General features: G+C 30.7%; 1 protein-coding gene across 7 annotated transcripts in view; it reads left to right on the top strand.

Moving 5' to 3' along the window:
• The window catches only part of LOC122403349 (sphingomyelin phosphodiesterase-like), a 35618-nt gene extending 22371 nt beyond the window's left edge, over positions 1-13247 (top strand). For 4 of the 7 annotated variants that reach the window (XM_043406836.1, XM_043406838.1, XM_043406835.1 and 1 more), the window contains exons 3-11: positions 728-939; positions 3734-4030; positions 5606-5998; positions 6750-6922; positions 7220-7582; positions 8938-9130; positions 9575-9759; positions 10393-10578; positions 12555-13247. In XM_043406836.1, coding sequence (XP_043262771.1) covers positions 728-939; positions 3734-4030; positions 5606-5998; positions 6750-6922; positions 7220-7582; positions 8938-9130; positions 9575-9759; positions 10393-10578; positions 12555-12624 — 2072 coding nt within the window. In that variant the 3' untranslated portion in view covers positions 12625-13247. Of the gene's footprint in view, positions 1-727; positions 940-3733; positions 4031-5605; positions 5999-6749; positions 6923-7219; positions 7583-8937; positions 9131-9574; positions 9760-10392; positions 10837-11733; positions 11954-12554 lie in introns of those variants that run through there. The other 3 variants (XM_043406840.1, XM_043406841.1, XM_043406839.1) reach the window with 3 other exon arrangements.
• The last annotated feature ends 2019 nt before the right edge of the window (positions 13248-15266 follow it).

Here is a 15266-nt window from a genome sequence, read left to right as displayed (position 1 = left end):
AGTCGTTATAAAAAGAAACAAATATTTGTGAAAAATTAAACACTTTGTATCGGTTTGTCCGCGTTTCTTACAATTAAAGCACAGAAAATAAAAGTGAATTATGTACAAAATTCTTATTTACTCTTATTTACTAAGATAATATTGTTAAGTTACAGAACATCTTCGATTCATGTATATTATTATACTTTATTCGCGCTAAAAAATTCAGACACTCTATAATATTCCGATTGAACACTATCGATTTATAATTATTAAAAAAGTTAATTAAAATCAAGTATTGACATAAGTGTCTCTGAATTTCAATTTATAAAATTTGTAATAACATAGCAAATAAATTTTCGCACGTAAATAATTTCGTACATTTAAGCAAATGAGTTCTGACCAGAGTTTCTTTGAATTTCAATTCATAATAAGAAAGGACTAAATTTGTTGTGCTTGTAATAATAATTTAATCAAATAAACATTGACCTATATGCTTCTGAGTTTCAATTTTTAGATTTTTGCAATGAGTACAGATTTGTGTCTTATTGTTTTATGGTTGTAATACAAAAATCACATTTTTTTGGTTTCCTTTTGAACCCACTTTCTTAACTTATTTTAAGCTTGTAGATTCCTTCTCTGGTGTATGAATTTTTATTTTATTTTATTAAGAATATTTAATTAACAGATGCTTGTTTAATCGTATTAAATGTCATCGATGCTTTGGCCCATTTGCTTCATGCTACAGGGAAACCCCTTGGAGACAAATTAAAGAAAGAAGAGGGAATAACTGCGACCAACTGGATGCAACTCGCTGACGAATGGTTCGCTGCCAGAGCAAAGGCCGCGGAAGAAAATGTGGACATCGTTACCATTCTACCGCTAATAAACAAATTGAGAGACTTGCCACCGACCGCAGAAACCATCATCAATGGCACCAGCCCTGACCAACTTGCACGGGTATCGTAATTCATCCTAAACTACCCATCCATTCTCATCAACTCTCTGAATTAAATTAACATAAAATTAACACACACTCTACCAACATTGCATATTTTATTTTTAACATCTTAGGTTCGAGCATTATTTAAATTATTTTGTTCTATAATTCACACTCAATTTTGGAAAATTCCAATTTTTTGTAGCCCCAAATCGAGTCATTTAAGATTTCAAATATTTTTGATCTTCTGATTTAGTAATATTTAACATAAATTAATATGCAATTAAATAACATTGAATATTTTATTTTTAACATCTTAGGTTCGAACGTTATTTAAATTATTTTGTTCTATAATTCACACTCAATTTTGGAAAATTTCAATTTTTTGTAGTCCCAAATCGAGTCATTTAAATTATAGTCATCGGTGGACCTAAAGAAACAATTTCAAATATTTTTGATCTTCTGGTTAAGTAATATTTAACATAAATTAATATGCATTTAAATGACGTTTTATATTTCATTTTTAACATCTTTGGTTCGAACGTTATTTAAATTATTTCGTTCTATAATTCATACTCAATTTTGGAAAATTCCAATTTTTTGTAGTTATTGTCACAAATTGAGTCATTTAAATTATAATCACTGGTGGATCTAAAGAAACAATTTCAAATATTTTTTATCTTCTTCTGGTTAAGTAATATTTAACATAAATTAATATGCATTTAAATAACGTTTTTTATTTTATTTTTAACATCTTAGGTTCGAACGTTATTTAAATTATTTCGTTCTATAATTCATACTCAATTTTGGAAAATTCCAATTTTTTGTAGTTATTGTCACAAATTGAGTCATTTAAATTATAATCACTGGTGGATCTAAAGAAACAATTTCAAATATTTTTTATCTTCTTCTGGTTAAGTAATATTTAACATAAATTAATATGCATTTAAATAACGTTTTTTATTTTATTTTTAACATCTTAGGTTCGAACGTTATTTAAATTATTTCGTTCTATAATTCATACTCAATTTTGGAAAATTCCAATTTTTTGTAGTTATTGTCACAAATTGAGTCATTTAAATTATAATCACTGGTGGATCTAAAGAAACAATTTCAAATATTTTTTATCTTCTTCTGGTTAAGTAATATTTAACATAAATTAATATGCATTTAAATAACGTTTTTTATTTTATTTTTAACATCTTAGGTTCGAACGTTATTTAAATTATTTTGTTCTATAATTCACACTCAATTTTGGAAAATTTCAATTTTTTGTAGTCCCAAATCGAGTCATTTAAATTATAGTCATCGGTGGACCTAAAGAAACAATTTCAAATATTTTTGATCTTCTGGTTAAGTAATATTTAACATAAATTAATATGCAATTAAATAACATTGTATATTTTATTTTTAACATCTTAGGTTCGAACGTTATTTAAATTATTTTGTTCTATAATTCTTACTCAATTTTGGAAAATTCCAATTTTCTGTGGTTCTAAAACACTTGCATTATAATCACCGATGAATCTAATAAAACAATTTAAAATATTTTTGATCCTCTAGTTTGAGTAACTAACAGAAATTAAAAATGTTTTATTCGAAGAGAGGAAAGAGAAAATTTAAGCTCGTTGCAATTTGAATATTATAATATTTCCAAAGAAAATTGTATATAATGGATGTATATAATAGTATAGAAATGAATAATAAAATTTAAATATTCTAGCAAAGGAAATATTTGCACTCTGAATTGCTGTTCGCGAGTATTTTGTTAAGTAATTTCTAATGGTGCAACAACTGCAGCTTATCTTTTGGTTCTTCCGTATTTCTCTGGGTTTTTTTCATGTCTAACGGGACGATGTCGCCTACTCTCACTTTTAGTGCCAAAATACTTTCACCAACTTGATCGACGAGGATACCAATATAGTGTGTCCTTATCCGCGTTTATACGGATACGCACAATCCCAATGTCAGTGACTTTCCCCCGCGAAAGTTCCACGATGATCGATACAATTCTTTTATCCCGGCATAAATGTCATTCTGTAACCGTGATCTTACACAGAGATCCAGGATACGGATGTTATTTAACATTCGCTCCCTGAAATCAAATTCTTCTACAGAATTTCTAGGAACCTTGCTCCATTTTTCTTAAATTCTTCATTCGTTAAATACCTTATTGCTACAAGATATAATTAATTTTATATATTACACAGGTTGTGTTTATTTCGAATAAAATATATTAAATATTAAGAAATTTATAGTTCGTAAAAAGAAAATCTTGCGAAAAATTACTCTAAAATAATATTCTGCTTAGAACTCGATGGAAGCAATACAGAAATTATAATTATCTTGTATCTTGAGCGAATGTACAATAAGAAACAAAATGAAAATTATTACGCTATGTTACAGTTACCGATTAACAAAAACGATCATGTATTTACGAAGTTATAAATTTCATTCTTAAAAAGACCCATCGAGACTTTCAAAGCACACAGAATACGGATGTAAAAGTAATTAAGAACTTGTCTGCTATCGACGAAGAAAAAATCTGTTCCTGTTGCACACGATTCTTTATTTTTATTTCTTAAAAATTTTATTCGAACTAGAACTTGTATTTGCATTTCTCATTTCACCAAAACTCCATGTAACTCTATTTTTTGCAAAATTGAAATCATTTTTCAGCAGCCTTGTATGCTTGAGATCATTGCAATTAAATTAATTTATAAAAATATAAAATACATACGGAAGAACTTTAACTTATAGAAAGAAATACATGATAAAGGATTAAATGTTATGAAGAGTCTACGTATGTTACAGTATAATTATTCTCGAATGCTGTGGGACATGGAGTCCGTGCAGCCAAGCGGCCATCTTTCAGGCTTCGTGGACAAGGCTCTAAAATTGTTAGATTTGAGGCAAGTCATGATGGAAGTCGAAACTTCCGTGATGTCGAAGGTGTCTTGTTCGGCGTGTAAAGTTGGCGCGGGGCTTCTTCAAACGTACATAAAAACTGGCAAGAGCGACGAAGAGATTATGAACAGTATTTACCAATTTTGCGTATCCCTAAAAATCCAGAGCTCGCGAGTTTGCAAAGGAGTAACCTTGCTCTTTGGGGTAAGTTTCACTTTTAATCTTCTCGTTATTTCTTTCAACACTCTGCGTTTGAAATAAATCAACTTCAAGTGTATGCAAACTTTATGCAAAAATGCACTGTTTTTCTGGTCATTCGATTATACTTGATGGCGAACGTATCTCCTCATGAATGTAACATTTCACTTTTTGTTCGTCACGAGCATGACATAAATCAATTTTAAGCATTTGATAAATTTATTCTGAAGTAGAATCTACGACCCTTGTGATTGCTTCATTACAGTTGAGTTCGTTTCTATTTGTCTGAAGTATGCACACAAAATATATCAGTCTTAAGTAGGCACATATTTGTAAAGCCAATAAAACTACTCGAATGATTACGTTTCCTTATTAATGTAATATTTCATTTTTATTTGCTTCAAATTTACACACGAACTAAATCAATTTCAAATATTTGTAAAGTCAATGAAAGTAGAATCTACAATGTTTGTAACTGTTTGATTGCACTTAACACTAGGAAGACTGAAACTTAGTATATACCTATATTGCCCAAAAGCAGTCAAAATGACTGTATTGTGAAAGAATAACTAATGTGTAAAGAAATTTGTTTAAAATTAATTTTTAATATTAGATTTTAATATTATGAATTTAAAACTGTTATTTCAATACAGAGCCGAACTGGTCATATAAGAAAACTCAATTCAATAATAAGAGTCATTTAATTATTTACAATTTCCCAAGCAGTCAAAATTACTGCTTCTGGGCAATATAGGTATAACACATACATATATACAATATACCGGAAATGAAGGAGGGGGGAGGTAACTACAATTATTAATAAACGCATTTATATGTTGTACAAAAAGTCACAAAATTCTAAGAAATTGTGTCATTATATACGTAATTGTTTTTCTAATTGAAATTAAAAAGCAGTCAAAATGACTTCCTTGGGCTATCTAGTGTTAAATTCGTTTGTATCTGTCTCAAACATGCTCCCAAAGCAAATCAGTTTTAAGTAGGTTTTTGCAGAGTCAATAAATCCAGCATCTACAATGTTTGTACCGTTTGTTTGCTCTTGAATTTGTTTGTATCTGTCTCAAACATGCTCCCAAAATAAATCTGTTTTAAGTAGGTTTTTGCAGAGTCAATAAATCTAGCATCTACAATGTTTGTAACCGTTTGATTGCACTTGAATTTGTTTGTATCTGTCTCAAACATGCTCCCAAAATAAATCAGTTTTAAGTAGGTTTTTGCAGAGTCAATAAATATAGCATCTACAATGTTTGTAACCGTTTGATTGCACTTGAATTTGTTTGTATCTGTCTCAAACATGCTCCCAAAATAAATCAGTTTTAAGTAGGTTTTTGCAGAGTCAATAAATCTAGCATCTACAAAGTTTGTACCTGTTTGATTGCAGTTGAATTCGATTATATCTGACTCAAACATGCATCCAAAGTAGATCAGTTTCAAGTAGACATTTGCAAAATCAATGAACAAAGACATATTTCGTATTATCGAGGGACAAATTTTGTCGTTTTAACTGACTCTGACTGGTTTTCATTAAATTGTTATTAAATGCTACGTCCTGTTTCTGTCCAGGGGGAAGTGATTTACGTTCTGAAGCAAGTGGATATGGGTCCAGCTCAGATCTGTAGCTTTGTGATCGGCGACGCTTGCGAGGACGCGTACAATCCGTTGCACGAGTGGGAGGTGGCGTTCCCGCCTGTAAAAAAACCGCACATTAAGCCTCCTATACCGCCTCAAGAAGGTGCGCCGACCTTCAAAGTCCTTCATATCTCTGATACGCACTACGATCCTTATTACCAAGAGGGCACGAATGCGGAATGTAACGAACCATTATGCTGCAGATTGACCAACGGCGCACCCCTGACTCCAGCAGGGGGTGCTGGCCGATGGGGTGACTACAGAAAATGCGACACCCCGAAAAGAACGGTCGAACATATGCTCAAGCATATCGCCGACACGCATTCCGTGAGTAATATCGATTATATCAATTTCTAATTTCTTTCAAAGGAATCCTTCACATTCAGTTTCCATTTTCTAATCGATACTTTACGAAAAATTAAACTTTTTAATACGTATCAACCGAATTTACACGGTTATGCACCTACAACTTTGGAAAAATTTTCAAAATCTCATTTTTTTATTTTCTCACATGGAATCACTCGTTCCTCGGTTGTATCATTAATGGGACACCGTGTATACTATCACAGATAAGTACAGGAACTAGGCTAGACTTTCGATTAGTAAAATTAGTCAGATTGATGGCGCAATTTCTACCAATTTGAAACGCGTTCCGTGTGCATCCGTGAGAATGAACGGAATTATATTAAAATAACAGATAGCGGAAAATTTATGTCCAATTTAATTAGCAATGTCTGTCGAACAATTATATTTTTAGTTGTTTAAAAAGTTATTTGTATTTTATTTGTTATTCTTGTTTTATAGGATCTGCCTCTTTACTCGAATTTATCATCCAGCCATGATTTCGTAGTATTTTTGTTGATCAATTTCTATCATTTAGTGTGAATTTTAATTTATATTAAACTATTTTCATTATTTATTTTATCAGGGACAATATTCTTTCAATGTTCAGTGAACAGAAATATATTTATAATAATTTTTTAATACATGTTTTATGGGAACAATGAAGATTCTCACAAAAATGATAAAAAGACTCGAAAATTGTTTCTAGTTAAAAAATGTTTAATTTGCAATGTAGGATATAGATTACATATTGTGGACTGGAGACTTACCGCCTCACGACGTGTGGAACCAGACGCGCGAGGAAAATTTGAAAATTTTGCACGACACTGTAAACCAACTGATCGAAACGTTTCCCGGAATACCAATCTTCCCAGCTCTAGGAAACCATGAAACTTCTCCCGTTAATAGGTGCGCTCCTTTCTTTCTCGAGACTTTCTCCGAAAGTTTAACACAATTTTTGCACGGAGACACCAAAAAATGTAACAAGAAATCTTAAACACTCTCATATTTTAGTAGAAAATTTATATAAATCATTGAGACTTTTTATTTAGAAAATATCTTTTACATAACGTTTATATTAGAATTTCGATCAGCCAGTCAAATGAAATCTATAATTTATAATTGGTGGTTTTGAATAGAAATAATATTTTTCGCGAATTTAAAAATTGCTGGTTTCTTTCGTAATTTTATGTTCGTTCGTTCTAGCTTTCCACCGCCGTTTGTGCCAAAGGAAAATGATATATCCTGGTTGTACGATGCTCTTGACAAGCATTGGAGACGCTGGTTGCCAGCAGGCGTCTCGCGAACAGTTCGCAGAGGCGCCTTTTATTCGGTCCTGGTTCGTCCAGGCTTCAGAATTATCTCCATAAACATGAATTATTGCAATAACAAAAACTGGTGGCTGTTAATCAATAGCACAGACCCAGTGAGCGAGTTACAGTGGCTCATTTACGAGTTGCATGGGGCTGAAATGAGCGGTGAGAAGGTTCACATTATTGGACACATTCCGCCTGGTCACTCGGACTGTTTGAAGGTGTGGTCTCGGAATTACTATCACATCATCAATCGGTTAGTAAATTTACATCAATTTTCACGAAATCACAATCCACCTAGTATACAGGCCATTAATTATTATCGACCATTATTATCGATCCCTGGGAAAAATTGTAATGGGAGATTCTAGAGGCCAAAATAGGACGAAAATCAAGAATACTAATTTCTTAATTGAAGCTTCGTTAAGAAGATATTAACAATTGAATTCAAAACAGCCTTACAGTTTTCTGAGCGAGAACCACTGTCGTGCGTGCGCAGCTGTTCGAAGATTGTCGTTCTACAGGCGGAACTTTAAACGTTAATAACTTTTTAACGAAGCCTCGACCAACAAATTGGTATTCTTGATTTTTATCTTATTTTGGACTCTAGAATCTCCCATTAAAATTTTTTGTTTTCATAAGTGCAATGGTACAACTGAAAAATGCAAATTTTTCTTATTAAACGGAATTTTCTTTTCTTTTACTTGTATCGATTCTTTGGAACATTCTACATAAAAGAGTTTTAGAGTAAAATATTTGAAAAATTAATAGTTTGTGAGATGTAGCAATTTTAATATTTGCAAACGTAATGATCAACAAGATTCCTTCAATTAAAATTTTTTGTTTTAAACATTGTATTTTAATACTTTTTTTTGTTACACAGAATTTGAAAGTAGTAGAAAAGAGTATACAACTGCATTAAAGAAGAAAAGTGCATTTGCATTTTGAGGTGCATCGTTGCACTTCTGAGAAAAAATGAAGTTGTAGAAAAGTAGAAATTATTGTACTATTTAACTTTTTACTTTTCAGTTTCTTTCCTATCTTTCACCAAATTCGAAGTATTCAAATACACGTTACAAGTAAACAAATTCTATTTGTTCAGCTATTAATATCGTTACTAATAATGAACAAAGAATTGGTATATGTACATTGAATCTTGAACGAATACGCGTTTAATCTATTTCAGTGCTCTGTGTAGAGTTCGTTGTAAAATAATTAACATTTTATAATTGAGAAGTGAAAATGAAGAGGTTTTTAAATAGGAAAGTATTAATACGGTCGAGAAACAGTATAATAAGATTAGAAATCGGTATTTCTAAGACAGATATTAAATTTGTGAAAGACATTTTAGAATGTACAAGAATCATACAAAAGTTTACACACAAAAACTGTTTTTTGAAAATAGTTTTATTAAAATTATTAAAATTGTTCTCATACGCTGTTTTTCAGTTAATTTTATTAAACGTACAGTATTTTCAGAATTTAGTTCTGAAAATGTTTTGTGTGAAAAAAGTTTCGATAGATTTTTTTGAACGTTAAAGGACAGTTTTTAAATTTAAATATTAAAATTAAAGCCTGAATAAAATTGAGAAAAAACTACTTTAATCCCAGGTACGAATCAACGATCACGGCACAGTTTTTCGGACACACTCACTATGACGAATTCGAGCTCTTTTACGATGTTTCTAATCTTGGAAGAGCTGTTAGTATAGCTTACGTTGGGCCATCGGTCACGCCTTACAATGATCTTAATCCAGGATATAGAATATATTATGTGGATGGCGATCATCCTAAAACTACTAGAGTAAGTTGTGTCAACGTTTGCCAACTGCAACTGACAAATACAAAATAATATTTCAACATAAAATCGATAATGTCTTGCTAACTGTCGCGGCTCGATCTCAAGCCTGTGACAATTAACGAGGCGTGTTACACAACAATTTAATATACTGCACGAAATATGCGTCCATTTTATCAGTCGAAATGCTTAAATTCTTTTCAAAACTAACAAATATCACTCAAGACTACAAGAAATGGTTTCAGCTTGAATCGGACTAGAAATTTCTTAAACACACCGATTTAACGTTAGATATCACTTTATATTTTTCATACTAGAAGCTGCTTTTCAAATGCAAAATGATTCTCCAACGAATTTCGTAACAATTACACACGACACGCAAGTATAGAGGAAAGCTAATCACCGTCAGAAATTATGTTTCGCGGATTAATTAAAAATATTCTGCTTCAGTTAGTCGTGGACCACGAAAGCTGGGTTATGAACCTGAAAGAAGCGAATCTGTACGATTACCCTATCTGGCACAAAATGTATAGTGCTCGACAAGCATACCAAATGTCATCTCTCTTGCCAAAAGATTGGGACTCCCTGATAGACAAAATGAGTAACGAACAGTCGCTTTTTGATCTTTACTATAAGTAAGTAGCTTTATAAATTTCCATTTTATTCGTATCTTTAGTTCGATAGATCGTTTCGAACATTCGAGTTATGAAAAATTCTTTTATTCGATGTACAGAGTGGCCACCTCTGGGAAAAATTTTAATAGGAGATTCTAGAGGCCAAAATAAGACGAAAATGAAGAATACCAATTTGTTGATGGATGCTTCGTTAAGAAGTTATTAACGTTTAAAGTTCAAACCTCACAGTTCTCTGAGTGAGAACCACTGTCGTGCGCACGCAGCTACGCGCGGAACTTTAAACGTTAATAACTCTTTAACGAAGCCTCGATCAACAAATTGGTATTCTTGATTTTCGTCTTATTTTGGGCTCTAGAATCTCCCATTAAAATTTTTCCAAGAGGTGGTCAAACTCACTGAAGACGATTACATAATTTAATTTATTAAGTACTAATGTCTTAAAAATCTGAGATTTCTCTTAATATTTCAAAATGTTTGCAACCTCAAAATAAATTAAAATGTAGCTTTATTTGTGAATATAGCATAAATTTTTAATTCGTTGATAATTAGATCGAGACTGATAAAAAGTATCTAAAATTCTTTAATTGTGGTTTCGTTATCGGTGTATCGATGCTATTTTGATTGATATTTCAGACACTACTACAAGAATTCGCCCGTGAGACCGCAGTGCAACGACGAGTGTAAAAAAAGGTTGCTCTGCGATCTGCGTTGCGGCAGAAGCCACGCTCGCAAAGAACTATGCCAGAGCCTCGAGTCCAGAATAGATAACGAAACGAGAACAGGATGGCGAGTTTGGATTTACAACGGACTAGCATTGTCGTACGTACATGATTGGTGGCTTGAAACTTACTCTTCCAGTAACGAACGTAACATAATCGAACCGTAACTTATAGATAATTCTATCCTGCAAGTATTGCACCTTACAAACACTTCTACGCAAACTTTTAACAAGAACACCGCCGCCATCTTTGGAGCAGGCAATTCTCCCACACATTACGCTTACCACTTGCTTCATATAATTTTCAAAACCGGCAACATTTTAACGAATACTTCTTACGAGCATCTAAAATTTCATTTCAGTTCAAATATTATTTAAATTTATTATCTTATATTGTTTTAATCTGTTTTTGTAATTGTTAGAGTAAACTCGTGTACTTAATAAATATATTCACTTACTTTTTATGCACATATAAATTTCATCGATGAACCGTTGACATAATATATTAATAATGTTTAGTGCAAGTTTATAAATAAATAAAATAAATATTTTTATTTTTTATCATTCGATATTGTCCTTAAATGAATTAAGCAAAAGTAAATAATTTAATGACTAATACTTTTAATCCCTATTTGACTATCAGAGTGGTCAATTTTTAACGTGTACTTGTAATAAATATTAATAAAAAGATCAGTAATACTTTCACCGATGAAATTGATACGTGTAGAAATTTCCTAGTAAGTCTATATATTTATTATAATTTATCCTTCTATTGCAACATATTTTCAGTCACGTCGAATACGGTATTACAAATATCTTTTATGTAGAATGTTTAATTATAATTTTTTATCGATTACTATTGATATTATATAATTAATATATTAAATTGATTATAAATAATGCTGTAAAATGAAAATATATAGCTATTGTGTAATAATCCTAACAGGTGAAAGTTATTATTTTACTAACCTATTCGCAGCCATTTTTTTTTTCATTTGCTTATAAGGATTCTATGAAAATTAATTAATTACGAAACATGTTTACAGGCAATAATATTACGTACTAATGACCATTAAAATACTTAAACCTCTGTGCATTAATTTAGTTTTATTAGCCAGCTTAATTTGCTTAAATTTCTTTCATCATGCATTTCCTTTAATCGAAAGTATCAATTCTGTTTAATCTGTGCATGTAAAATGCCACTTTATATAGAATTATTATTTGTAATGTAAGATCCGTGCACTTTTATGTTTCAGGGGTAGATTCTTTCAAAACTAAAAGCACCGTAATTTTTCAGCACAAAAATCGTTTTCTAGCATTAGTACGTTGTGTTTTTGTTATATGTATTAATCCTTTTGGTACCCTTAAATATGGAATTTAAAAATAGAAAAAATTATTTTCTGTGTATCGAAAGGTTTAACATTAAAACTCCCATAAATGTAAATATTATCGATAAGGGAAGAATATTATTAAGGAGATGGATATTATTAAGAAACACCTATGTATATAAAATAGCAATACTGTAAATATTCTTTTTTAATAAAATACAAATTTTTTAATATTTGTATGTTCACTGAATCTGTTATGCTTGTGCACACATTAATACTTTTATTTTTTCAGTGGTGCAGGACTTAACACGGTTTATCTAGGTTCACAGTATGCTGGTAATATTTAATGCACATGTGTACAAAAATTATCTAATATATTGCTTAAAAAAATTAAAAATTCACATTATTAATTTAATTTCTTTACATTACACAGACTGACGAGAAAAAAAATACGAAAAATACCTTTCTGAAGTTTGTTAGTTTTTTAAAACTTTCAGTCGTTATTTTTTCAAATGGAATAATATTTTAAATTAATTTCTAAGTTATCGATTCGAGGATTATGAGTATGGATACATTTATACATATTTGGAGCAATAAATCGAAATTTAATCCTTGAACTGATAAATTAGTCGCTGAAAAGTGTTTCAAAAGTGTTTCGAGCCGTTCCAAACACAACACACAGTACATTCCCTCAACATCGTGACGATTTATTAAATTATAGAAAATAATTATTTATTTCTTTTTTACAGAATGTCCATTTTCATGGCAATTCCACGATTCGCGTACAATTTACCTAAGTATGTGCTAGGTCTAGGATAAACGAAGATATCGTTGAACAAATCGGTGTAATTCGTAACGTTAAATTATTAAACATTCAAGAAACACTGACAGTGTTGTTTCGGTGCTCAGAAGTTACAGCAACATATAATAACAATCGCGAGCATATGCAGTATAAAACAGTATGGTTGCCGGTGTGCATCTTTCGAGGTGCACGTTCAGTCGAAATTTTATTCGACTAACAAGATTTTGTACTATAGAATTTTATTCTATAGAAAGCATTTGATTGTATTTGAAATGTCTTTCTTAATTGTGATCGGTTAAATATGGTACAAAACCTCTTAGTTTGGTAAAAAAAGGTTTCTTCGCAAATATTTGTTTATTATTTACACTTTAGACACGATGCCTCACGTCCGAAAATCCAAATCCACCTGTCTGGAAGATTTTTGTACAAGTTACATTTGTACCCATTTACTTTCATTTATTTATTTCATTTGCATCGAGTTTATGCTGCAGCTACATTTGATCAAACAGAATTCAAACTTTCCAGATAAATAATAACTTTTAAAATGCGCTCATTTTATGCAAAGAATTCGAATGGTGATTTTATACAGATTGCTTTACAACAGAATTCTTGAAATAAATGTAAACTGGTGGCACAGAAATGGAGGAAAATTGCTATGATGCAGAAGATTCAATATAGTATTTTGCATAAAATTTTAAGTACATAGTACATGCTGAATTTATTTAGGTAAATGCAGTAGTTATTCTTTTTAAAATTAAAAATAAATGTAGAAAAGTTATATTTGATCGTTATTATATATAATTACTCTAATATATTTAGTGTCTCAGATGCATATACATATAAGTACTTAGCCCAGTTTGCATAGAAGCATAGCAATGTTAAGATCATGTTTGTAATTCATACGTTTCCATAGCATCTGTATTAAATAATAAAAAGTACTGTAATTGTCGATGTTATTTGTTATCTAGATCGTCGATTAATAAACAAAATATTGCTGACAGGTTTTTAAAACTTTCATAATTTAAATATGAATGATCGAGAAATGTAATTCCAAATTTAACGTTACCACGAAATAGAATTTTTTTATATATCTCCTCAGGCTGTAAATTGTAAGAATTTTATTCGAGTTAATGTTAACTTAACGTGTGATAGTGTTTTACAGCAATACACATGACAATAAGAACTGAACTTTCTGTATTAGTATTTATAAATGCGTGTTATTCGCGACACAATCATACTCATACCCCTCAGATCTCCTTCTAGATTATTCTTTCAGCTCCCAACTGTAGACACGACAGTGTAATTATGGCAGTTGCAGATGATCTTTCGAAACATAGTACTTAAAAATCATGAAATTTCTGTAACTTGATAATTTGCGTATTTTAGTTTCAGTGTTTTACGAAAGTTAATTTTACTCGACGCAAATTATTTGAAAAATCTAAAAGTTTATTTATTTTATAGTGTTTGCATGCGAATGTAACGGAACGAATCAAAATTCGTAAAATATAAATAGCTTGTACACTTAGTCATTTTCTGAATGACGAGATTTTTAAAAAATAGTATTGTAGGAATCCAAGAGATTATACGAATATATTATTTATGTTTATCTTCCCACGTGATGTATTCGACATTCCATATCACAGTTTCGATGATACGTTTATACGAATAATAGTGTATTTAACTGAAATATGAGGTGTCATGCGCTGATAAGTCGACCAAAATGTAACGAATCGTAAAATCTAAACAAATATTTTGTTATTTTGTAAGAGATACCTATAGCTCGACCATTTACAGAGTCCCTGTGACTGATTCGAGTGTGGTGGGGGGTGAGAATTGCAATTTCGTTAATTCTATACAAAATTTCGATTTATGTAAACCGTAACATCATTAATTCATATTTTTAAATATTCATCGTTTTCAAATAACGAAAAATTAATTTCTGCGAAGAGTTTCGTAGGTTCTTCGAAATTTTAACATTTAACATTTTAAAAAATCTTCGAGGAAGCTGAAATTAATTTTTCATTACCACCTTCAGATTTTTTAAATAAAAAAAGAAATTGTTTAATCTGTGGTGGTATTTGACTTGAAATAATCGATGAGAGAAAGTGCTGGACCACCTTTCTCCCATCGAAGGGGATCTTTCCTAAATTGTCGAGCTATACATATCACCTAATTAAAATGTCTAACAATAATCACCAAACGACGAATAGCAACTGTAATTAAGGTTTAAGAGCGAATGAGCAATGAGAAGAATTTTTTGATGATTCTGTTATACAGTGTCCTAGGATTAAACTACCAATATATTTTATAAATAGAAATAAAAAACGATCCTACAAACGTGGTCGAATAAATGCTTTATTAAATAAGTTATTTGATATTTATGATTTAACATTGTTGTTGTAACTCTTTAATAAAGCGATTACTTGGCTATGTTCATAGGCTTCCCTTTTATTTCTAATGATAAAAAATTTGATATTGATTATCGGTCCCCTAGTGGTGATTAGAAATGCCCAAATAATTATCAATTTTCACTAGTTGTGTCATTTAATATCACAGTTTGTTCAAACGTTTCTAAATATTCTATTTAAAGAAGAAATTTAGAAGACCTCACGATACAATTTTGATAAAAATTTGATATTGATTATCGATCCCATAATGG

Source organism: Colletes gigas, unplaced genomic scaffold (assembly GCF_013123115.1).
Source record: "Colletes gigas isolate AHSC1104 unplaced genomic scaffold, ASM1312311v1 Colletes_gigas_Sc00049, whole genome shotgun sequence".
NCBI lineage: Eukaryota > Metazoa > Arthropoda > Insecta > Hymenoptera > Colletidae > Colletes > Colletes gigas.
This window is presented reverse-complemented; position numbering and strand designations above follow the sequence as displayed.